The 24,754-nt window shown below is 40.3% G+C and overlaps 1 protein-coding gene across 6 annotated transcripts in view; it reads right to left on the bottom strand.

The window, feature by feature from the left end:
- LOC122880427 (glutamate receptor 3) overlaps window positions 1–24,754 on the bottom strand; it is an 81,110-nt gene that overhangs the window by 21,668 nt on the left and 34,688 nt on the right. For all 6 annotated transcript variants that reach the window (XR_006378932.1, XR_006378931.1, XM_044205553.1 and 3 more), the window contains exons 4-9: window positions 17,235–17,422; window positions 5,761–5,814; window positions 4,590–4,751; window positions 3,643–3,810; window positions 3,164–3,268; window positions 1,034–1,138 (exon numbers count right to left, since the gene is read on the bottom strand). Coding sequence is in view for 4 of the 6 variants with exons in the window: in XM_044205553.1 (XP_044061488.1) it covers window positions 1,034–1,138; window positions 3,164–3,268; window positions 3,643–3,810; window positions 4,590–4,751; window positions 5,761–5,814; window positions 17,235–17,422 (782 nt within the window). In the remaining 2 variants the exon portion in view is untranslated. The remainder of the gene's footprint in view (window positions 1–1,033; window positions 1,139–3,163; window positions 3,269–3,642; window positions 3,811–4,589; window positions 4,752–5,760; window positions 5,815–17,234; window positions 17,423–24,754) is intronic.

The raw sequence follows: 24,754 nt of genomic DNA, 5'->3' as shown, positions 1-24,754 counted from the left end.
TCAGGAGAGCAGGCATTGTCATTACAGCCACACACAATTAGAGTGCAAGTAGGAGAGCAATGGTTTGTTTGTTCTGTGCTGAACGTATCCCCTCACCTTGGAGCCATTGAGTGTTTCCCTCCTGTTAACACATGTTTACCTCCTGACTGTATTTCTCATCTTGAGATGTTAAATGTTTTCTCTTGCTATTGAGTGACACCGGCTTATGCCTTGGAATACAAAGGAAATCTAACTGTGCATAAATGTCAGAGATCCTTATCACGCTTTTTTCTTTATCATTTTAAAATGTTTGTTTGCAGAGAATGAGGTACTGCATTAGGTAATTATAATGCCATTACATAGTAAGTAAATACATTCACAATGGAAGCTATCCAATAAGCCTGAAACGTTTAGCTGAGTAAATATAGTTAAAAATAAATAAATCTAAGGTATTTTGTTTGTTTATCATACTTTGGTCTGGGGAAAAAGCCCAGAAAATGATCCTTCCAATCACTGACTGGAAGTTATACTTCAACACAGAACATATGTAGGAGCAATATAAAATAGATTGGAGAGGCGATAACAAGAAAAAATACCACACCTTCTTATCCCTCCTCCAATACTGTTAATTTTGTTTTGCCCAGCTGGAGAAACCATTGCAGAATCATCCTCTAGTCATTCTTCGGCCAGTCTATCCCAAGTGTCATTGAACATTTACTTGATGAGGACAGACAGGTCTACTTACGTATGCGTTTGTATGCTTTTTGTAATTGATGGAGTCAACCATAATCATTTATACCATTATTGTGATGTCACTGCTACGACAGGCCACTGAAGTATGGAAAATCAAAATGCTTTGACACCCACACGGATACAGTTGAAACACTCCCCCGTTTCAGACCGACTGTTTCAACATGTAGTGAGTGGATGGAAAGCAACACAAAAAAGATGTGGTTCTACCCGCCCAGGACAGAATGTATCACTTATTGGAATCAACACCATGACCTTGAGTGGCAGAATACGTGAAACATTTAAAACTGCATGGAAAGTGTACCATAATAGTAGTGACCACAATCGTTCGGTTTTCCACTGAGGAGTCGTTGGAGACCTGCGGGTCCATAATATTTACAAATCGCGCGTATTCATTCCAGTACCCAATCTGCAAAGAGAAAACAGTGTTTAGTGATGCATTCCAACCCGCTGACGATATGTAAGTGAGCATATAGCAGGAACACTTTCAAGTATTACTGATAATGCAGGGCTCATTAAAACAACACTGTATTTCCCAGAGGCCTGCTGCCTCTACCCTGTAGTTTGACCAAAATAGCTGCGAATTAGCAGAATACTAAAATGGCAGAAGTGGCCCAGTAATCTAAGCATGGAATGAAGAACGAGTTGATATTTCTACATTCAACATGCAGTTAATGTCATGATCAAAGATATTATGAAAATATACTATTGGTTTTTATGATCTACATCCATTCAAATAGCCAAATGTGCGGGAACTGAACTGCATGAGCATACGGCAGACAACTTCAATCCCTCCCACCTTCAGTTTCCCAGGTTTTATGGTAAATAATTGATTATCAGGGCTGTGAACTGCATACACATTTAATAATTTAGCATAATATTCCAGTGGCTCCACAGTTTCTTCTGCACAATCCTGCCATTGCAGTTACTCTGCTGTACAGATGTTTAACTCAAACCAATGTCAAGTGTTTGTTTGCCCATCTGAAATAATGGCTGCTCTGGCTCACGATGAAACGTGTTGCATATGTTGCTGCCAATAGTCTAACTGTTGCTGGCTAGGATTTTCCCCGTCACATCTGGTCCGCATTTTCTTTTTTTTTGTGCCTCCTTTAAATGTTTGGGCCAGACAGGTGTACAACAGTGCAGAGTTTTTAAACACCAAGTGGAGGCGCTAGAAAGCAGCAAACTTCTCAAACTTCAGCTCCAAACTGTGGTTACAGTCAAGGATGTAGTTAGTGCACTTGCCAGACTGGAGAAAGCTCTAAATGTGAATTCCCAGCTTTTGTACGACAGTGATATTTGAGAAGTGTTGCTCAGGGGACGAGACTGTGGGGAGCTGTGTCATGGAGTGCTGCTCCAGAGGCAAAGTCCTGATCTCACCATGAGCAGCTGGGACAGATATCAGCCCATACATCACTTGTGACAGTCACAGCTAAGAAGCTTCATCCTCTAACTGTCACTGGGGTGACTGGGGCTCCAGGTCCTGACAAACTGCTGCCCAGCTTGTCTCATCTTCCCTCGCTCCCCCACTCTCTCCCCCTAACCTCCTTTCTCCCACTCTCTCTCCATCCCTCTCCCTGCTCCCTCCATCTCTGAATGGCTATAAGGGGATGGCTGTAAGGGCTGTGTGATGCTAACTGAAGTGTGGGCTTTAGAGGCCTGGGAGGCAGGCGGCATAATCAAACGCCACATCAGACTGAGCCCACTCTTATCCAGCTAACGAGAAATTCACAGCTGTCGCTTGGAACTCGGTGAGGTTATGAAATAAAACCAGAGGTCATCATATGGTACCAGTTATAATGTGAATGTACCACTGGAAATTGCCATTTTGAAGAGGAGCCAGAGGAATTCTTGGTTTCCCTTTATAGTAATTGGTTATTTGAATGGTAATTACTGTCAAATAATATCTGTGCTATCCCAATGACATGGAAAGTCTTATATCAGTCTTTTGATAGGGCATTTTTAGCTATCAAATTGCAGGCCGTGTGCGACTTGTGGGGATAGCTCATCAGTGCTGCTACCTAACAGAGGCAGAGAAAGGCAATCAGTATAACTCTGCCCTGTCCTGTCAGTCCTGCTGGTCCCACATGACTGCAAAAGCCCTCAGTACTTTAATAAATGGAGATAGAGGCTTCTTTGAAAATGTTTTCTACTTTCACACAATCATGCATTTCCCTCAAAATTGTTTAGGGCAAAGTTTTGGCATGCCAAAACATGTGGCCAACACTCATTGAGTTTTGTTTTTAGCAGAGATGATCAATAAATCATTTAAAATTACACGTTGGCCGAATTCCATGATTTTGACAAGTAATGAACCAATCCTTGATGTGTGCCAGCTGTTAGCTGTGTTTTGATAAAGACCAGGATTTTTTGATCAGGTCTGGATTTGACAGTTGATGGATGAGAGTTGATAGAGGTCACTGCTCCGTCTTACCTTCTTCGGCCCACCTGTTTTCATCTCATAAACATCTATTGTGTAGTTGGTCCTGCGGCCGTAGTTGTCAAACTGGATGTTCCCAGTCATACCCTGCACTTGGACCTGCCAGGAGGGACAGACGAACAGACAGACAGACAGACAGACACAGGGGAATGTGTAATAGCCATCACTTTGCATATATAGCTGGAATTAAGGTGCTCATGTCCATGGAGCTACTGGAGTGCGTGCAGTCTGTTAATCAAATGATGAACTGGATACACTTTAATAAAAGATGTAGTTTTATGGTAATGAGGGCCTGGATTTGAGTGAGCTCCGTGCAGAGATATCTAGGGGCAGAGGGAGGAGAACAGCTCTGCGCTCTCTTCCCTTCTCTCTGTTACTTTCCATCTTTATTATCACACTCTCACTCGCTATCTCTGCTTAACTTCTTCTAGCCTTTTCTTTAGTTATCAGCTTGCCGCCCCCTCCCCCCATACCGTTTTGAGAGCTCTCTCTATGTCGATGCCTTGGCTCCATGGTACAGCGGGATTGGCTAGACAGTCTCCAGCACTGCCTCGGCGAGAGACGTCCACACGTTGGCGCCGCAGGTACCTGAAGGCCTCTGCTATCACCAGGATGGCATCATGGGTCAGAGCTGATGTGTACTTTACAAAATAAAAAAACAGCAGAACACACAGTGAGACAGGAACCCATGGTGAGAGACAGAAGATAAAGAGATATCGCTCTGCTGTTACAGTTTTTGTAGTAAAGCCTTTACAAGTTATTTAGGACAAAATAACTTAGTACTGAGAGTAAAAACTATGTGTAGAATTGTCATGTGATCATTGCATCTTTCAAATGATTTTGTTTGCATAAGTTCTTGTTCATAGAAAAATTGCCCCCAGGTCAGGTCAGTGAGGGTGGGGTGGGTGCAAGCTCTGATGCCTTGCTTATCATAGAAATAGTTTGATTAGACAGATTTGATTAGAAAAGCCAAGACTTATCTGATGGTCAGGACCTCTTTCAAAACTTTTAGTGCAGAGTTCTGGAGAAAAAAGAGCATTAATGCGTAATTTTATCTCCCACGCACTTCCCCTCCAACTTCGCCTGACCTTTTCACCACTGAGGGTTGAGCCACTTGTTTGCTGACCACTGCACCATGACAAAATCTAATTAAATGCCACTCAAAATCCATTTCTTTCTTGATCATTGCTTAATTAGATGTAAATTGAAGCTGCGGTATAACCTTGCCTTGCACCGCCTATCAATATATCGATTGCTGGGAGGGATGCAAAGCAAAGAGGAGGAAGCGAGGGGTAGGAAGAAGAGGGAATGACAAAGGCAAACAGAGGAGAAGAGGAGGAGAAGAACCGATAGAGAGCACTTCAGAAGGGATGATCGTTGTATTCTGCATGCGCAATGCAAGGCCTTGCAAGCAAAGTACCTTCAGAGGAGTGTTTCGGGCTTCTGGGAATTCTCTTTCATCTAGCCGCTCCCAGCGCTGCATAAACTGCTGCACAATCTGGTTCTCAGGGTTGACTATCTGAAACCCTGAAATGTTGGCTCCACCGGCAAAGACTTTGTCCAAGCTCACATTAGAAAATCCCTGAGATGAGAGAAAAGAGAAATGGGGGAGGAGAAGACTCATGTCACTTGTTTTTCCTTTTAGGTTTTTTTTAATATAACCTTGGGGGAAGCACCACAAAATATTAACAGCTCTTCTGGCAGTGTGCAAGGTGCATTTTATTATGAACTCTGTGCTGAATGAGAAAGCAACATGTGTTTGCCATTACACCAAGGCAAATGTTTCTCTTCCCACTTTGTGTTGTAACCTGAATTCATTTACAGATTAAAAAAAAAACCTGCCAGTAGATACTTTGTAGAGTTTGTGTCAGATCATGTAGAAGACTAAATATTTTACTTGAACCAGCTGGCCTACTTTCATTCAGATTGCTTTGCCATGTAAAAAAATTTCAATTGCATTTCAAAAACCTCTGCTACTCCAGCTGCCTTTAAATGTCTTTCTTTACCCTAGAGTCATGACATGGAGTTATTTCTTTTTATGGTCAAATTGCTGTTTTTTAAGTGCAGCATTGTGTCACAGCATGCAAGGACATGTGTCTGACTGCTGCATAATCACATCTTCTAAAGTTGGGGGAAACAGCAGGGGATCAGCAAGTGAGAGCAGGGCCGGCCTCCACTTTAAAACTCTCATGCTAATATCAAGGCTAAATGAATATTTCCATCCCCAGAGTAGGAGGAGAAGATGGCTGCCCTCCAAAGATGGTTAAGAGGTTAAATGCTGTTTATTTATTGCATAGGACATTCATTTATACCAAAATATAAATATATTAATTTAGGTAAATATGCAATGTAGTCTGGATGCCAGACTGTGATTGATAAGGCATGAGCAACAAACAAAACAAGACCCATATATACGGTAGAGAGAAAAAAACAAACAAAACATATACAGGTCTGCTTTTTCTGTTTTCGTACAAAAGCCTATAATCCACTTATTGTGCATGCACATTTGTGGTCATGGCTGAGACTCCCATCACATGCAGCAGAAAGCCGGTTCCACTCCCTCCCAGGGGAATGGCTCAGTTAGTACTCACAAGATTGGCCAGAATGTAGTGGTAACCACGACTGTTCTTCCCCAGGGTCACAACCTACAGGAGAAAAACATTGATATAGTAAACCACCCATGGGATGAGAACTAAGAGCCACAGCTTGTATAAGTGGCTACAACAATCTCTGTAAATGCAGTGGCGTCCTGCGAGTGAATGCCACTGAACTTGATACAAAGCGACTACGTCGACTACGGAACAACAAGAGAGAAGGAGCAGTAAGAGGAAGTGTTCATTAAGGAGGAGCTGATAATGAGAGAGGAACAGGAACAACATGGAACATCCTTGATGCTCCTGCTCACTTTGAAGTCATTCAAGGTGCAGGGATAGGAGTCCTCAGCAACTGTTGGACAGAAGGTAGAAATAAGAAAAAAACATTTCAAAGGAATTTACAGTGAGACAGTAAGATGTAGATCTCGTTCTGCTTTGAAAATATCACACCTTCAGTGCATAACAGCATGTTTCAACCCACGCAGCCTATCTGAAAATAGTAAGCGGTGTTCTAAGTCATTCCTTCACTGTGGTACCCACCATATGCTGCCTTTTATTCTATATTTTTTCTTCCATTTGTTCTGGACCTACACATAAATCCAGTAGTGAAACTCAAAATTTTCCTGGCCTTTTTGCGCATTACATGCTGGACAGGGTTTTCAACTGGGCCTTGTGAGGTCTGTTATTTATGAGTTTGCAATCTGCTGTGGATGGACTTCTGAGCGGCTGCCATGCAGAAACCTGTCAACCATGTCTCAGTTTTCATCTGCGTTCTACAAACACAGCAACACAAGTTTACAGCAAAATCAGCATGTTTGCACATGTTCTGGCTCTGGCTCTGTCACAAAAACAAACTGTCAGTTTATCATCTGTTTGGGTGTGCGTGTTAGGCCGGGGACGTTGGATATTTGTTACTGTGGATCGTTTACGACATTACCGCTGAGTAGGAGAGAGTGATGAAAAGCAAACTTGTATCTTCACATCGCAGGCTGCAAAAAATCTTTGAAGGACGTTTTCAGTTTCACCCATTTCAACTACAATTACAGCTTTTAATTTAGCTATGGTGAACTTGAACTGATCTGAGTGCATTATACAGTAGCACCAAACAATAACAATCATCCTTGCTTGGACTGAACAACCTCCCAAATTAAATAAACCACTTCTCTCCCACGTTCGTGGACAACCTTCAGATGTCCACAAAAGGAAAGAGAAGTTGGCGGTGTTTTTCACAAAGAACGGCGCACGAGGTATCACAAACACACAAAGCCTTTCACTCATGCTATCAAGCTGCATGGGTGGATAAGCGTTCTCCGACAGCTTCCCCATCATTAAGGCTTTAAACTTCCAACACTATAGGATGTCAGACAGAGGGGAACAAACCAAGAAAGTGAAATCGAAACAAAGATGAAATGAGCTGATTATAATGCAAAAATAGCAGGAGTTGGCTTTTAGAATCCATCAGTCTGCATCTAATAAGTAAGTGACAGAAAGCTCCAGGAAAAAAAGTCTCTGCAACACTTCTACTGCAGTGATATGAGCGCTAGATGGATCACAGCTACTCCCACTGTAATTGTTCACAAGTCTGACTTTCAGACTTTTAGGTCTGCCGCATTTTCTTGGACAAACCCCACAGCGCCACACTCACTCTTCATCGTGTGCTAACCTTGACTCAGACCTGTAAGCCTCCTCACACCTGCCCTGGAGCTAGGCAGAAAAAGGCCTCACACCCCGCAGCTCTCAGCCAGCCTGGCAACAGCTACAAGCAGCAACCTTGGGATGAAGCACAGCAAGACACTGATGACACAGAGATACACAGAACCTCCGGCCAGATCACACCAACCTCTCCCCTCAACATCTTTAATTAGGCAGACGGCAAGACCTGTCCCCAGTTGAGACAGATTTTGTTGTTACTAGTTGTGATGCACTGCTGACTGCTCAGTCCGTAAAACCCTCAGATACTGCAGATGGTGATGACCATCTTTTTACAGCGTTGACAGGAAATTATTCTCCTGTGTATCCTTTAACAATTCTAATTTAATAATTCTAACTTACTTGTGCACATTATTAAGCAGCAGTTCAAAGTGCTGTTAAGTTACGGACCTCTAAAGGCATATTTTTGGGAAACACACTTATTTACAAGTCGTGAGATGAGAACATTGATGTCGTGTCTACAGGGCTGGTATTGGGATGTGATTACCTTAGCTTAGCATAAAGATTGGAAACAGCTGTCCTGGTTCTGTTCATAGTTCAACAATACACCTACCAACACATAAAGCTCACTAATTAACACGTGGCATCTCATTTAATCTGCACACAAACAGAAATGTTAATGTCAAGGCTAATGTTTTCCTCCAGTGGGGTGAAAAGATGGCTGGCCTCCAAAAGTGGTTAAAAAGCATAAATGTAATTTATTTATGGTGTAAGACAATAATTTCTACTTAAACATGAATATATTAATTTAAGCACATAGGCTATGCGATATAGTCTGACTGACAGATTGTGGTTGGTAAGATGTGAGCAACGACGATGCCAGTCTACGTGTAGCTGAAGTCGGGACTTGATTATCTTAGTTTAGCATAAAGACTGAAAGCTAAAAAAATCCAACCAACACTGTTTGTGGATGAATTAAACAAATGACAATGTGTTAGGCTAATTGGTGAGCTTTAGACATGTTGGTAGATGTTAACAGAATTAAGCTAAGCTAACATGACAGTGATATTAGTCTTTACATCTCACTCCCGAAAAGAAGGTGAATTAAGAGTATTTCCCAAAATGTTAAACTATTCATTGACTTTGCTACTGTAGTTTTGCTAATCATCTTCAGCTTAAAATTGACATTTACCAAAAGCACAGACTGAAAGATTTAGCATCTTTCAAAAAATGACACCTTGGATTTTCATCACTCTCTATTTTTCGCCTCCTATTCTCCTTGAAATGATTTTTGTAGCTGTTAATCGCCTTTAGAGCACATACATACAAACACAAGCCTGCTAACCAATTATTCTGTTTCCCAGTGACACTGAAGAGAAGAAATGTATTTAGTGTGCTACCCTTTCAATAATGTGATGCCTCTTTTTCATACAGTGTACCCTCTTGCACATCGATCCACTAGCTAGCTCCACCATCATTTGTTTTGCTGCTGAAGGAGAGCCAGCATTTTGCAGACTGGAGTTTTCTTTAGAGCCTGATGGGGACAGACAACCAGGATGACCTTGACTTCACCCTCATCCAGGCTCGGCGTGCCTCAGCCCCGCCAGACAGAGAGGCCTAAATGTAAAACCACAGCTACACATTTTCAGTAAACGCCAAACCGTTTTCCTCCAAGTATGACCTTTACACTGCAGAGTTTGCCACAGCACAGAAGAAGCAGACTGAAAATGATAGGTTCCCCAGAGTTTTTACATAACATACCATTCACTGAGGCATATAAAAGAGTAGCAAATAATGATGCAATTACTTTTAGCCTCTTCCTGAACTATGAAAACTCAAACACAGATTCTTAACCAAACTGGTAGGGTATGCCATTAGTATAAGTGCTGTATATAATGAATATTTCTTATTCAGTTAATTGGTTGATTATTTTTGTAGTATTAATTGCAAAATGTAATATGTATAAACTATCAACAAACAATAAAAATCAATGACCTTCATGATTTTTTTAAAGCGTGATGTCTTCAAAAGCTTGTTTTGTCTAACCAACACTCCATACCACAATCAGTCCTCACATTTTTCCTAGTCTAAATAAATTATCTAAATAATTTATGATAATTTTGAATGATTGAGTATTCCATTAGTCATCATTTCAGCACTAATTGACATGGTATAACTATAAAGGTAATCACTGGAGGGGATCATTGGCCCAGTAGTACTTTAGTAGGGGGTCACTGCTCCATCCATAGGGGACAATAACAATACTCTGAAAACTGCACATTTGAGGTTTTAAGGGGGTCATTTTTGCAATGGTGCATTCTCGCTAAGACCCTGAATAACATGATAAATCATATTTGCATTATTAATCAGTGTTAATAACAAGCTGCATGAACTGTTGCATATAATTTAGAGGCTGCAGAGACACCAAAGTACACCACTTCACACAGGATGGGGCAGATGAGTGAATCTGAGCTGTATGCTTTGATACAAAAGGACTTTCCCCTTCTTCAGTCTCCATTTCTGCTGCAACACTCTTGGTAGAAGTGCTCTTGGTGGAGCACTCTCTAATTAACAGCCAATAGTGGCTGTGGCTGAGATGCTTTTCTGGCAGTCGCGATATATGCCCCTGAAGATAGCAGGGGCATCTAGTGTTGGCCTTCCCCTAAATGCAGAACACTTGACTCATATTCAGATGATTATTGCTCTGACATATCAATGCAAGACGTGATACTGTGGGAAGAAGGAATCATTGACATTGCAGCTGAGACGCCCTCATTGTTTCGGTGCCAAAATTTGCCTTCGAAAAAGTAAGATGTCCTACTCTGTTTTCACTGAAAATGATCAAGGTAATCTTGCTTGATTGATAAAGGAAAAGAGTTTGTCTGGTTTACAGACAGTTTTATTTTAAGATTGTGTTCTTAATACAGTTATAACTACATGTGCAAATTGTCGCAGCACACCAGGCTCAGCCTCTCATTCAGTCGTAGAGTCAGCAGGTCACATTCTGTTTAATGATAACACTTTAATCCCATTTAATTCTATAATCGCAGTTAGTAAATGGCCCTCAACAGCCAAGGTTGGTGCCAGGGATTTGAAAGCACTACATATCCCCAGCTTTACAGCAAGCAGGAAGGGTTTGGCTATATTTCTGTCAGCCCCTCCTCTCAGTAGCCCAGGGACAATGAACTGATGTTGAGATGAGGAGCACCTTTCATATAAGTAGAGACATTAGCTCACTTCCTTGCCTCTCACCTCCTGTATTTTTTAGAACAAATTGAGAGACATGCCAGGTAGAAATCAGAGTCAAAGTAATCAAGGAGCTTTAAATGCCCGAGAGGGTTTTATGTGGCAAATGTTGTGTTGTAATTTTAAATCAGTTTAAGTATATTTATTCAGATTTTATTTCAGTTTGCAATACCTCTAGTTACATCTTTGGTTGTTACATGAGCATACAAATGTCATCCCGTGGTTTACAGAATGCTGATATTGCTCCCTTTTTTCACTGTGTCATCCACAACATTGATTGAGAACCTTCTTTTTATTGCTGACATTTTTCTATCAGCTGCTGGCAACTGCTGTTGTCCATTCTCACCCTCTCCCACGGCTTCTTATCTCCCATGGTCAGGTTTCTTTCCCTTTCTTGAATTTGATATAACACAAAGATTTCACATTCTATAATACATCCAACTGTGGATTTTCTTCAGTTTTCTTGAGTTCTTCATTCAAGAGCAGAAAGAGGGATATGGAGGATCTCCAATTCTCCATGGGGATGCAATATGGCCACCCTTCATGCCTCCACAGGCAGCAGAATGTTGTTCTAACAAATCCCCAGATGTACCTCTCGTTTTTTTTTCTCTTTCTGTGAATCCTTTTCACTTCTTATTGTTTTTTTTCTCTGCAATAAAAATGCAGCTTTGTGGCTGGCAGGGTGCTCATTGCCTGCCTGTCTTTGAACAGCTTGCATGCCCTGGGCCTGTCCCAGACGGCGTTCGCTTTTTTTATGCCTGCCTCTCTTTACACTAGCGACGAGCAGGTTGTTGCCTCTGAGCAGACTCCAGCACAGAAATCCAGGGAGGGAAGAGGGCCAGGAATAAGTATAAAGGCAGATATGATGCTATATGTGCAATATCATAGATGGATCAGATTAGGCATGAGCATATACACAGTCAAACACTCATACACTCAGAGGCCGGCGTACACATACTCACAAAAAAAAAATCATCATTACGACAAGTGGTAGCAATACGAAGATGATTATCTTATATTCAATCATAGTTCTTGTTTATACTGCCCTTCTTTAATGCCACAAACATTTTTCTCAGCATATAATATCATAAACCTAGATGGTTCAATGAAACACATTCATTGGATGTGATTCAAAGAGCAGAGCTGGCAGAAGCTCTCCCATTTTTGTCGTAAGAGAAGGATTGTCATTGGGTTAATTTATCTGCAGTGCAGTGTATTGATGGAAAAGTCCTATGGGCGATAAATCCTGAGTGGTTGTTACAGCATAAAATGATAATAGCCCGGGTGTAGCATCTCCTAAGCATCCCAAAACAAATTTGTTGGGAGACTCACTCTGCTCTTATACAGCTACGAGCAAACAAAACTGTGCCTGATGCAGCAGTATGCAAATACTTTCCTTACCGTGTTTACTACATCATGTCAAGTGATAAATGAAGCACTAAAAGTGACATTCAGCTGAGTGTGCTTACAACTGAAGAAAAGGTACATCCAGTGTTTTGTGTATGCATGATGAGCCCTTGTCCATTTTAAGGACTTGCTGCCCAAATTGTAATTAGAGCTGAAACAATTAGTCAATTAAATGATTAGTCAATCGACAGAAAATAAAACTGCAACAATTTTGACAATCAAAAAATCATTTCAGTATTTTAATGATGCAAAAATGCCAAATATTTGGTGGTTGTGGCTTCTTTAAAGGGGCTTGAGACTACTCTCCACCTGTTGAATTCATACTCCAAATCATCTGGGGGCTGCATACCAAATATCACGTCATAGCTGCTGCTAACTGCCATTAGCTAGTTAGCTCAATTAGCCGTGCAGCTAACTTAGCGGTCCTAATAACTTACTGAGCACCAGAACCTGAGGCAGGCGAGCGGGCAATGGAACCAGGATCAGCAGCCTCCCAGTGAACACAGCCAGACTTTTTTCACATCTAATGTGGTGGATTAAGGATTTATTTCAGCCAAACCAGAGTTGGTGATTGTTGGAACAGTTTTAAAGACTTAACCAAGACGGTTTTGGTGAGTTTTATTTTGTTTGAATGAAGTGCGTTTTACGATGTAACCTAATAGTTCGGTGAAAGAGAGAAATGTAAATTCAGAAGGTATACGGTTGTATTTTTCTGTTTGATAAAGAAAAATAGGTGCAAGAATATTTCCTTTCTTGACATTTTGTGAGTCTATTTTGTTTATTTATGAGGACGAAAAAAGCTAAGAGAGCTTGTGTAACGTAGCAAACTCGCCGCTCGCACCCATCTCCTAGGTGGAACTATCTGAGCTATACTATCAGACTATCGCCTCTCGAGGTACAAGTGGTATTACAAGACAGGAGGGGCCATGGCTAGCAGGTTAGCTTGCTAATTTCAGTAGATATCTCTGGAACACAATACATAGATGTCTTTGACATGACGTCTTAATGGTTACTTCTCCACATTCTGTTGATAGGGTTAGTTCAGTTTTTGAATTTTAAACTAAAATTCTGGCCAAATCTTACATATTGCCCCTTTGAATCCCTGAAAACTTGTTTTAAATGTAGTAAGTATTTCTCTATAACATGAATAAATAAGCAACAATCAAAGTTAAAGTATCTATTAATAGTTTAACACTCAAAAAGTCAGCTAATCTGCTTCATCAGGACTGTGTGGGCGTAGTTTGATTACATTAGATTGACAGCACGGGCAACTCTGATTGGTGCATGGAAGTACGTGACATCATCTTTTTCTAGGCGAGCCCCACCCACTTCAAAGCAGCGAGAAAAAGCACAGACAAAAACACACAAATACAGAACTCTCACATGTAAAAACAACCAAAACTGTTCTAACATTGGCAGGAAATTTTGTGATTATGAAAGACCCCATCACTCATAATAAGAAGCTGATTGAAAAAAAGTAAATGTGAGGATTTGCTGCTTTTTTGTGTTTTATATCATTCTGAATTGAATATATCTGGGTTTTTGACTGTTGGTCAGTCAAAATAAGACATTTGAAGACGCCACCTTAAACTCTCAAACATTTTGTCAATTTATCAAAAAAATAATCAACAGAAAAATCATGAAAATAATTGCTAATTGGACCCCTAGTTGGAATACAGTGGTAGCGGAAATAGTCAGATGCTTTACTTACATAAAAGTACTACAGTGTAAAAATACTACATGTATATAATAATATATGATACAGAAGTAGGCAAAATATACTTAAAGTATCAGAATTACTTGTACTTACTATGCAGAAAGACCCCTTTCTGACTGCATATCATTGGATTATTATCATTACTCATACATTAACATGTAAGCAGCATTTTAATGTCATAGCTGGTTGCTAAATGTAACTGCTTTATATATCTAAACTATTTTTGTTAGCTTTGTAGTTCATATGTTTTGAATGAAAATTGTTAATATGCAAAAAACTAAGTAACTATAGTCACAGTCAAATAAATGTTGGCAGGTAAAAAGTAAAATCCTTCCCTCTGAAATCCAGTGGCATAAGTATAAAATAGTATAGAATTGAAATACCTCTAAATTGTACTTGAGTGTAGTACTTGATTAAATATACTACCACTGGATGGCTCTTTAACCATTCAGGAACATTACTGAAACATTGAAAAACTAACAGTGCAGTGAACTAGTAGAGCAACAAGGCCCAGCAGCACCAAAGCATTAGTGGTGACTGGATCAAAAGTGGTGCTAATTAAGAGCAGCATGGAGGGTTTTCTTTGTGTGCAACAATTGTACCAAATTGTGGACCTCAACGCTTGCCTATTCGAGATAACGCTACACTCCATGAACTTCATTGCCTGGTATAAAGACATTCATTCTGCGGTGGGATTACTCAAACTGAAATCATAAAACTAAGCCACTGAGCTGATTCCCATTTCCCCCAGCAATCAACTAGCTGGATCTGTCCTGCCTCATGATCCTCTCTCAACAGCAGTGACCTTGATGGGTTGAAGAGACATGTCGACATTGCGACACACAGACACTGGCCTCGGCACGCAGGTTCAAACTCTCACTCCTGTCCTCCAGAGATGAAATTCTGTCTGTCTACAATCATTGGTTAATAGAACTACAACAGCAGGTAGAAGCAGCGGGTTTCCACAAAGCTGACAGGGGGTGCCATTTTTGGTGTGATTGCCCTCATGGGAGGCAGTCCATCCCTGTTTCAGTGCATAATGGTATGGCCCAATAGGGGGTGGCTGCAGAGTGAAGTCCAGCAGCTTCACTGAATGCCTGTGACTCATCCATATTGGCAGAGTTAGCCAGATTATTTCAATTAGCTCCAACAAAAAAAAAAATCCCACGCTGAGGTTGTCACTGAAACAAGGGGCAAAACTGAGCACACTGCTGCTTTGAAGGTTAGCTGTTATAAAAGCTTTATTGTCCCCTTCTGCGCTAAAACAAAGTTTAGACAGAAAATTGTATGTTGGTGATAGCTAGAGGTTGAGGAAGGGAAAGAGCTCCCTCTACAAGAAAAAGGAATAATTAATTAATGGGAACAAAGACAGAAACAGGAGAACATCAAACAGATTATTGTTATTATTATCCTGCATCCTTATTATTGTTTGCAAGAGGGGGAAAAAAGCAATTAAAGACGCAACCATTAACATGCCTCTATGTGATTTGCAATGAATATTCTAAGCTTTTCTTAAAAGCTGATACATATTCTTAATACAAAAAGGAAATAGATTTCAGTATAGCCCCTGAATTGTAAAGGGAGGAAATTTGCAGCACAATAATTAAATTAGACACAGCAAATTAATACTAAAAGCTATCCTGCTTTAAACTATGACTCTGGGATCAAATTAGATTCATAAAAAACAAGTGAAACTAACAGTCGTTGAGGGGATATTGTGAGGCAGAGAGAAGCCAATATCTAAATGAATGTTAACGAGCAGAATCCAATTCAGGAGCTGATTGCCTTATAAACAGGCAGCAACAAGCACAGGGGTGTAGGGTGGAGCGAGGCAGGCGAACAGAGGAGAGGCATGGCATAATAGCCACTCATCTATTCATGGTAATTGTGTTTCCCCTACTACAAGGACTGGTGGACCTTTCATTTCCTCCTCAGGCAGTGGACGTGATAGAAGAACGGAGGGGCTTTGGGGTTGTTAGAAGAGGATTAAAAAGGATGCATCATCAGTGGTCTCTCCAAATAGTTGCTCACGCTCAGACCTCTCATCCTCAGGCTATCGGGTAGCTTCAACACACACTGATTTTCGAACTAGCCGGCCTCAAACATAGGAACCAAACAATGCCAAACTGAGATCCCCAAACAGGTAAGATTACTGCTGTGCCTCACATTCAACTTAACACACTGTTAAATCTTAATGAGGTTACAAACTGAACTTGTATCAGGAAAAACAAACCAGTGTAGTTCCAAAATTAGATATCGGCTACTTGTAAAAACTCACATACAAAACAAGCCGTCACACCAAGGTTTACAGAAGATCTTAGTACACATGATACTAACATTTTAATTGACAACATCCTCTATATTCTAAGATACTGAATTATAGACTGAATGATTCCCCAAATTAAAGAGCAACTCCAGCAATTTCATATTGCACTTCCATAAAGTTGGGGACTCACATGAAAAAATTTGAACATACATGAACTGATTTTTTTGGCTACTTCAGGGAAAACGTTGACATATTATCACCTTAAAAAGTTGATATGCAAACAGTGGCATTTACACATGGAGTAGCCATGGTGCAACATTAGCATTCATTTTGAGTCAAGTTTCAGTCAACCTGAGTCCAATACTTACTCTTCTTTTAGCTCTGTTTTGGTCTCCACCGACTCCTGAGTGAATAATCTGACTCTTTAGTTAGTAAATGCTCCATTATGTTCACCAGCTAGTCACTAACTTTGTCAGTATGCTGACTGGTACTAAAACTACTATGCGCTACGCATAGTTGGGTTTTAGAGCTTAGAACCAAAATAGTAAAGCTGTGGGCCCTAAAACCAAAACAATGAGTGAAAAGATGCTAAAATGCTCCGTAGAGCTGAGGGGAACTGCAGAGCCGGGTGATTTTTCTCTGTGAGTTTATCACTACAAGTGACACCTTTCACATTATATGTAGACATTTTATCCTTTGTTGATACTAAACATATTGATTAGAGCACCTTTAAAAAACAATTGTCAAAATTGACTTTTAGTCCCTTCTGCATTTCCCATAATGCAACTCAAGAGCATCTTTTGTTAGATCATCCTTGCCTGGTAAATGACCCCATCTTTAAAACTCCACGCACCTAGTTTTTGTTAAAATTCTGTAGTCTCACAGCCCATCTCAAGATGACGAAGAGTGCGTAATTATTTCAGACGTGACAAAGCTCCTCCAGAGCGACAGAAGATATGATGCAACTGTTTTCACAGCTGAGTAGTATTCAACATGACTACTAAATTGACTTTGGCATGTCAAATTGGTGGAATGACCCTTTAATACTTGTTGTTTTGTAAATCTAATCTGCTTGGCAATTATATGACTAAATTTGGAAGCAACATAAGTGCTAGATGGACAGTGTAGGTGTTTGGTTATATATTCTACAGGTGTTACAGCATGTACAGTGAGTCTGATGCTCACCTGTTCTAATATGGTGTTGATCCTGTCCACCTCACAGTCAATCACATAGCGCTTCTCCTGCCTCCTGTCCATCTCCTCAATGATGCGCTTGAACTCTGCTGCATCTGTTGTGCTGCTAACAGAGCGAGCGGTCACCTGCCAGTTGTTAGCTACTGCTGCCTCCATGATGGCCTGCAGTATAGAGAAACCTAGAGAAAGGGGGAGATGCAGAGAGAGAGAGAGAGAGAGAGAGAGAGAGAGAGAGAGAGAGAGACCCAGAGGATTAGATACAAAAGAGACTGGCACACAGTAACAGTTATGCAAGAACTGAGGGGCTGCAAATTTATTCTAGAGAGGTTTATGCTTGAATCTGAAGGTTAAAGGCCATCTCATTACAATCTAAAATAGCATTCCAAAGTCTGCAGGCCCACTAAAATATTGTCTAGAGTCTAGACTTTGTGTGAAAGTGTTGTGTGAATTTACATTTGCATATTGAGAAGGCAATATCATAATGAAGTGAAAGGACAGGAATTGTATCTCCATATTATTAAAAGATCAGTGGGTCATGTTATTGCGCTTGGCATCAATTAAATTATGGCATTTATCTCAGCCACATGTTAAATTTGACAGTGTGGTGAAACACATTGTGGCCTGTGTCTCCTTGGAAGATTGTGCCAACTCATTTAAAGATAAAGACAATGAAAGATTCATCCAGGCTAGTGGTAGAAACAGATCATTATGCTACCAGAAGAATGGAGAATGAGCCCTTCTAATGATTAATTCACACGTGAAATATTTTCATTTAACAGAGTGCTCAGTAACACTATGGTCAAATCACATACCACAGAGTGAATAATGTAGTCCTATTTCTGGAGGGATAGATTGCACGTAGCACAAGCTGAAATAAAAATGGCTTAACTCTTCTCCAATGTGCAACGGGCAAGAATGAACATGAAGGTTATTAATGAAAATCAAGCACACTGCTGGTATTTCATTAAGCCATGGACAATGCAATTGCAAACTGAATGTACAATAAGCTTCTTTTCCATTTCTCTATTCATTTTTCATCGTACGTCATGGGGTTAAGTGATACAGAAAAGGGAAAAGAAACTTGCAGCAACAGCAAATTCTGGCACACATTCAGACATATACAGATTTTATATGACGATTAATATTGTTGCATGTGATTGGGTATTATGCAAATTGTCTGACACAGTCTGAACAGCAGTGGGCAAAGTAAACATTTGTCATATATTTTTTACTGAGCCATTTCTCCGTACAATCTTATCTCTATGAACCGGCTGCAGACAGCCAACAAAGCCAACATAGAAACAACAACAGCAGCTACAACAAGAAAACCACTTTGTGACTCTTCATTTCTCTGCTTTTGCAGTTCCCTTCTTTTCCATTTCATCTGAATGGTCAAGCAGCCTTTTTTCTTGATTTGTAAATGCTCTGAGACTGCTGCACCACGTGCGTCTGCACTCTAACAGATGATCTTTTGGTGTGCGGCACAGCTAGAAGCGGAGACCGACGCACAGTGTGTCATCTGTCCAGAGGAGCAATGGCATACTGCCTGGAGACTTCAGCCTGCCAGACCTCAAGGTTATCTGGCCACCCAGTTATCAGGTCACATTGCCAAGGAGTTCAGCCTATAGTTTATGAATGTACCTCGCAGCACAACACTTCAGTTGATATGTTGAGGGCATGTAGAGGTGCACGTGTAGTTCCTTTGTGGCTTCTGGGTCGCAGAACTGTTTGGCAACACTTGTACATCTGAAGTGAAACACCATGGGAAAATAGGAATATGAAGGTAGTGTATTCTGAAGGAATAAAATCGAATGTACTTGGAATTTTTACCTTGACAAAAGCCACTATTTTCTCTGAGTGAAAACATCGGAAGCTTTTCTGAAGTATCATCATTTTTAGATGAGCACAGCAAGCGGCAGTCTCTCATGTACTATACCTCCTCACATCTCCCCTACCTAAAGCAAAAGTTACAGAAAGAAGGTTTGAATAACATGAATGCATTATTCATTTTCCTCAGGCATATGCTCAGAACCTCACCAACCACAAGCCAGCTGGACAGCATGGCAGTCTTCCCAGCAATAAAAGCTTCTCACATTAAGAGATGTCATGCAGATTAACTGGGTGAAAGTGGTCTCTGTGGGTTTGGGATCTGTCGAGAATACGGCTGGTAAAGGTAAAAATGCCAGTGAACCATTTAACATACGGTAATCACATTGGGTGTACAACAAGTCATGCATATGGGTTAAAATGATAGCATGGATTTTTGTTTCAGGGATGCCTATATCTGTGCAATCACTAATTCCTGTGCTGCTTGAAAGACACAATAACATGTGTCACAGGGGAATGCTCTAGGGATTTGGGCTTCACATACGTGAGTATCTGTAGTGTTCTGTCAAAAAAAAAAATCAGCATTTCCAATTTCCATTTCATGTGCAAGAAAAATACGAATTATGCTAACTCTTATGTGAAAGAAGGAAACAATGTCCTGTCAATCAGATTAGAATCAGACAGGGCTTTTATTTTGAAATTGCTGATTTGTGCTGCGCTCATCTCCTCCTGCCTCTGGCAAACCCTGACCTGTGTTGGAACAATTGGATTCATTTAAGATTCACAGAAGATTCCATGCCTGCCTAGTTTTACATTTGTATGGAAATTAAGAGATGGAATCTGGTGGTGGTAAATAGTCTGTCCAGAAATGGATTACTTTTGCTCCTGTTTTTTCTACAGTCAGCAGAAAAGTTTATGTTTTAGTGATTTAGACTTCAAAATCGAAAATGAATAAACTCCTTTGAGCACAACTTAGTTTGACAGCAGCAACAAGACTGACAGCTCCTTTTTCATCTCTAACAGCAAGTATAAAATAATAAATACTTTTGTTATTCCGTGCTTCTCTGCATAGATTTACATTTGCCAGTCACCTTTCTTGGACCAGAGTCCATTTTAGCTTCAGCCAATCAATGGATTCAACCTCCTAAACAGAATTGGAGACCCCCCAAAATGCATTTGCTAGTGATATTTATTTCCAACATGGAGAAAAGCAATGAATCCCATTCACCTCTCTGCCTTCAGGAGCCCCACAGCTGTGTTGCATCTAAAAATGTAATACTGTCAACTACATAAATTATGGAAGACAACAACAAGATTTCCTTATCACCACCTATAAATCCCGCTGTACAGATGCAGCCACAGCAGCTTCTGCTGATCATGCTCCTCGGAGCTAATCATGCCATTGAGACAGGGAGAGTTTTAACATGCTGTAATGCTTGCTGCCGCCAGTCACAGTATGTACTGTAAACATAGAAACATTAAAAAACAGTGTAGCACAGTACAACATGAATATTTATACACATTTGGTATATATATGTTAACTCAAGATACACAGGAACTGATATCTATGGTATACACAGCATGTATGTTCATATTCATATAACTTGTTCTTACTTTAGTTACATTATCTGGTAGTTACTGAGCAAAATTGTACAATTTTAATATAATCTTATTTTCATTTTTATTGTATTCATTATTATTCATAGCACACTTGTCTTTTAGCACAGCCTTAGGAGTATGCCACCCTGCAATGCACATTGTTTGTGTATGTGTGTGTGAAATAAAACTTTTGAATCATTTAAAGTAAGTTAGGTAATAGGTGGTAAATAGTGCAAACAGGTACAGTACATGGTTAAGACGAGTGGGCCGTTAATGTGTTTAAGTTATGAGTAGTAACAGTACTGGGCTTATAATTGCATAATTGCAGTTGCAATGAATGTTTTGGACACGGGATAGCAGTGGGTTGCAAAATGTTTAGTAACTTAACACTAAATCCACTGTTTAGAGTTAGTAAGTTATATGTACAGTTACTTTATTATACTATCAATTGATTCTCATCCTAGTCCATAGGCGTTGTCGGACCAAACTTTTCTGGGGACTCCCTGAGAGGAACTGCCCATAGGGGAGCTCCCCCGGGAACTACTTACCTTCAAGGGCTTTTTTTCTGTTTGTATTTGCATCGGCAATAGGAACGCAGAAGTGATGTAAGCCGGCCGGCGGTTTGTATAGCAACGTCACTTCTGCAACGTACACTTAACGTCACTCAAGGTTCCTCTTGTGCTGTACCTACTCTGAAGTTCCTCAAAACGGCATTCTAAGAATTCGTTCCCAGTTCTTGCAGGTCCTCCAACTCGTCTTAAAATGATAAAATTTCCTCCGGTCCGAAAACGCCTTATATTGTTCATTGTCCTTTGGAGCTTCATGACTTATGGTTACCCATAACACCTTCTCTGTGTTCGGTCCAAAGAGATGTTTACCTGTATCTTACTTCTAGCTTCAGTCTTACAGGCTTCAACTGAAGGAGGCAGAGTTAAACCTGCAGTAGGCAATATTATTTCATTATAATTTTGGTTGAAATAACTAATTGTGATATTGCATGTCATTGCCAACATTTAATTGAAGTGTTCCTTTAAAAAAATGCGTGTCTGTGAGCATCCGCATCCGGGTTAAAGAGCAATGCAGAGGTTGCCCCATTCCTTCTTGACAAGTAAGTAGCACTACAACAAGTCCTCTGTGCAATGTTGCCAGCTATCATCATATGTCATTTGGTGGGAGGGGCTTAGCGGAGTGATAAGGGGCAGCAGAGAGAAAGGCGGAAGGTTTTGCATTGTGTATGTTCAAATTGCCTACTGCAGCTTTAATATTTGCAGAAAGTATCTTAGAGAGCTGAGAGGGGAGTGGGAGTGGGAGTGGGAGTGCCAGTGGTTGTGGGGTTGTGCGGGTGTGTGTCCAGGTCTGAATGTATTTTTTGATCATGTGAAGTGTTCAGGCTAAAACGGGATGCTAAGTTTCTCCTTAATCTCAAACGCACACTTGAAACAACTCTGTAGTTTTTGGAGCAGTGTATAAACAGCTATGATGGGTGAAAACTCAATTATTTCTGCACTTCCCTTTAAATCTATATCAGAACATTGCAGAGTCTGCTATCAAATCCCGACGGAGCCTAATGACGCCCCGTGTGCTTATAAATCAGAGCTGTTGCGAATGAGATGTTGTGGCAGCGTAGCATACAGCAGCTGAGAGAGATCTGCAGTCCTCTTCTTCGTCTGTGAACCGGATCTTAACAGGATGAGTTTTGAAGCGTCACCCGTGGCGGCTCAGCAGTAATTGAATTGAGTTGCATCTAATCTCATTGCCCAGCTCCTTTGGTTCCCTGCCTCTCATTAGGGTACGGTGCAGAGTGTCACACGCCTCCATCTCTCTCTCTCTCACTCACAAACCCTCTTTCATATCTCACAGCCGATCCGAGCTAACTATAGGCAAATCAGAGTAACCATAATGCAAATTTCTCCAAGCGTACACCTTGGCATTAGCCACAAATCAGCTTTAGAGCTACAACTATAACACTTGTTTATATTACACTGTATCATTACACTGTATCATCGTTACAAAAACTAATCTACTAATCTAATCAAATAATGAAATGTAAGTAATAAGACACCATCAACTACATTACAGTACACGATAAATAAAGGGAAACACAAGCAAACGACTCTACCAGCTAACAGCCTGAGAAGACTGAGAAATGGACGGCACAAAAAACACAATCTGAACTCATTTCTGAGGGATCAACATCTAAAAGCACACACATGAAAAAGACGTGGAGGTCATTGAGCCAACAGTAAATATGGCTGCTCTGCCCTCTAACTTGCCAATCCTCTGGTAAATGAGGGTTTCTGGCAGGCTGAAACACCCCACTGAGCACTGTCCAGGGTCTCAGAGGGCATCAGAAACTGAATTGAAACCACCAAGGTAATGGCTTTGACTCATAATTGTGGGGTTGGCTTGATACCAAATTTAGGACTGAACACCTGCAGAGAAAGACGGAAAGTGAACTGCAGATACCACAGCGATTTCCTTGCTACCATATGTTGTTATACAGAATATTTCCTTAAAGGGTAAACATATTAATATACAGCATTTTTAAACACATGTATAACACGTACTTAGCGGTATTGAGCCATGCAGATTGTTTGTACTTATATTACAGTGTATCATATTCAGTTAAGATGAGCAGTGTAAGAGCCAGTAAAGCACATATATTTATTTGGTAAATTGATATCATTAAAGTTCATGCAGTAGTTTTATGTACAATTTGATTAGTATATTATTGGTGGACTATGCTAAAGTTATATATATATATATATATATATATATATATATATATATATATATATATATATATATATATATATATATATATATATATATAGTATCATTATTTTGTGCCAGAATACAGGTACATTTACAGTATTTTCATTAGTGATAGTGCTGTGAGGCAGTTTTTGGAAAACAGTGGTACTAATTAAGATCTATAGAAGTTTGCAAACTTGGATAAAAACATTTCATTTCATTATATCATGTTAATAGTGTGTAACATGGAATAAGACATCAGGTCGGTAATGGGCCGGTCTGTAACTTTTGGATAAGATCCACCTGCCCTGATGTTGTGATCTAAATCAAATCATATAAACCTTAATTCAACATTCTCCCTGCCTCCTGGACTTGTGACTGCACTGGGTATATTCAAAAGAAACTTGGATTTAACTTAATGAAACATGTGTCAATACTGTTAATCTCTCACTCTTCATTAACTGTATGTATATTATAATTTATAAATATTCCCAGAGATGCTTTGTCTCCATTGTCTTTTGAGGAAGCCAAAATAAATACTTACAGTATTTAGGGCCTGGTGAGCGTTTGCCTCTGGGCTAAGTATGCTCACAGGGCTCTGAGGATCCTTCCAGTGTTTGTGCAGAGGAGATCAAAGTCTTGGGCTGGGAGAGGAAGAAAGCTTTTCCTTTCATTAGTCATCTGGCAAAGGCTCAATTTATATAAAACAGGCTGTGGTTTGCTGGGACTATATGACCTGTGCTCTTGACTTCTCCAGCAAACTATATACAGAAACAATAAATAGGCAAAGTGCAATAAGTGTCCCATGGTTGATGAAACTGAGATGTAACTGTAATTGAGGAAAGTGTTTTACTCATGACAAAAGAGAAAGAAAATATAGATTTAAAAACAGATTTATTCAACTTATGTAATTTAGAGGAGGAAAATAATGTTATGGCGCTCCAGTGTGAGCTCCTCCACTTCTCCCTGCCCACAGGACAAGGAAGCTTTAAACGTTTACCTCGATGCTAGAAATGTAGTATTCACCGTGAAGTGAATGTCAAAGTAGCCCAAAAGTGTGTAGCCAAAGCTTTGATGTGGTGTTTACAGTAGGCCTATAACCAAAACAGTTTCATTGCCAAGTGTTGTCCTAATCAAAAAGACAGCGCATGTCAAATCAAACAGTAGCAGCATGCTGTCTGTATCTTTAGAAGTGCATACATGCAGGAGGGAGGACAGTAGCGCTTTTCCACTGTGAAAATCCACCCACAGACTTTTCAGAGCTTCTCCATCTCTCCCTGTCGTGTCTTTGTTCCCAGGGCTCTCTCTCACTCACACTGCATACTGTGACA

Source organism: Siniperca chuatsi, linkage group LG8, assembly GCF_020085105.1.
Source record: "Siniperca chuatsi isolate FFG_IHB_CAS linkage group LG8, ASM2008510v1, whole genome shotgun sequence".
Taxonomy (NCBI): Eukaryota; Metazoa; Chordata; class Actinopteri; order Centrarchiformes; family Sinipercidae; genus Siniperca; species Siniperca chuatsi.
Note: the sequence above shows the minus strand (reverse complement) of the source record. Positions and strands in the feature narration are given on the sequence as shown.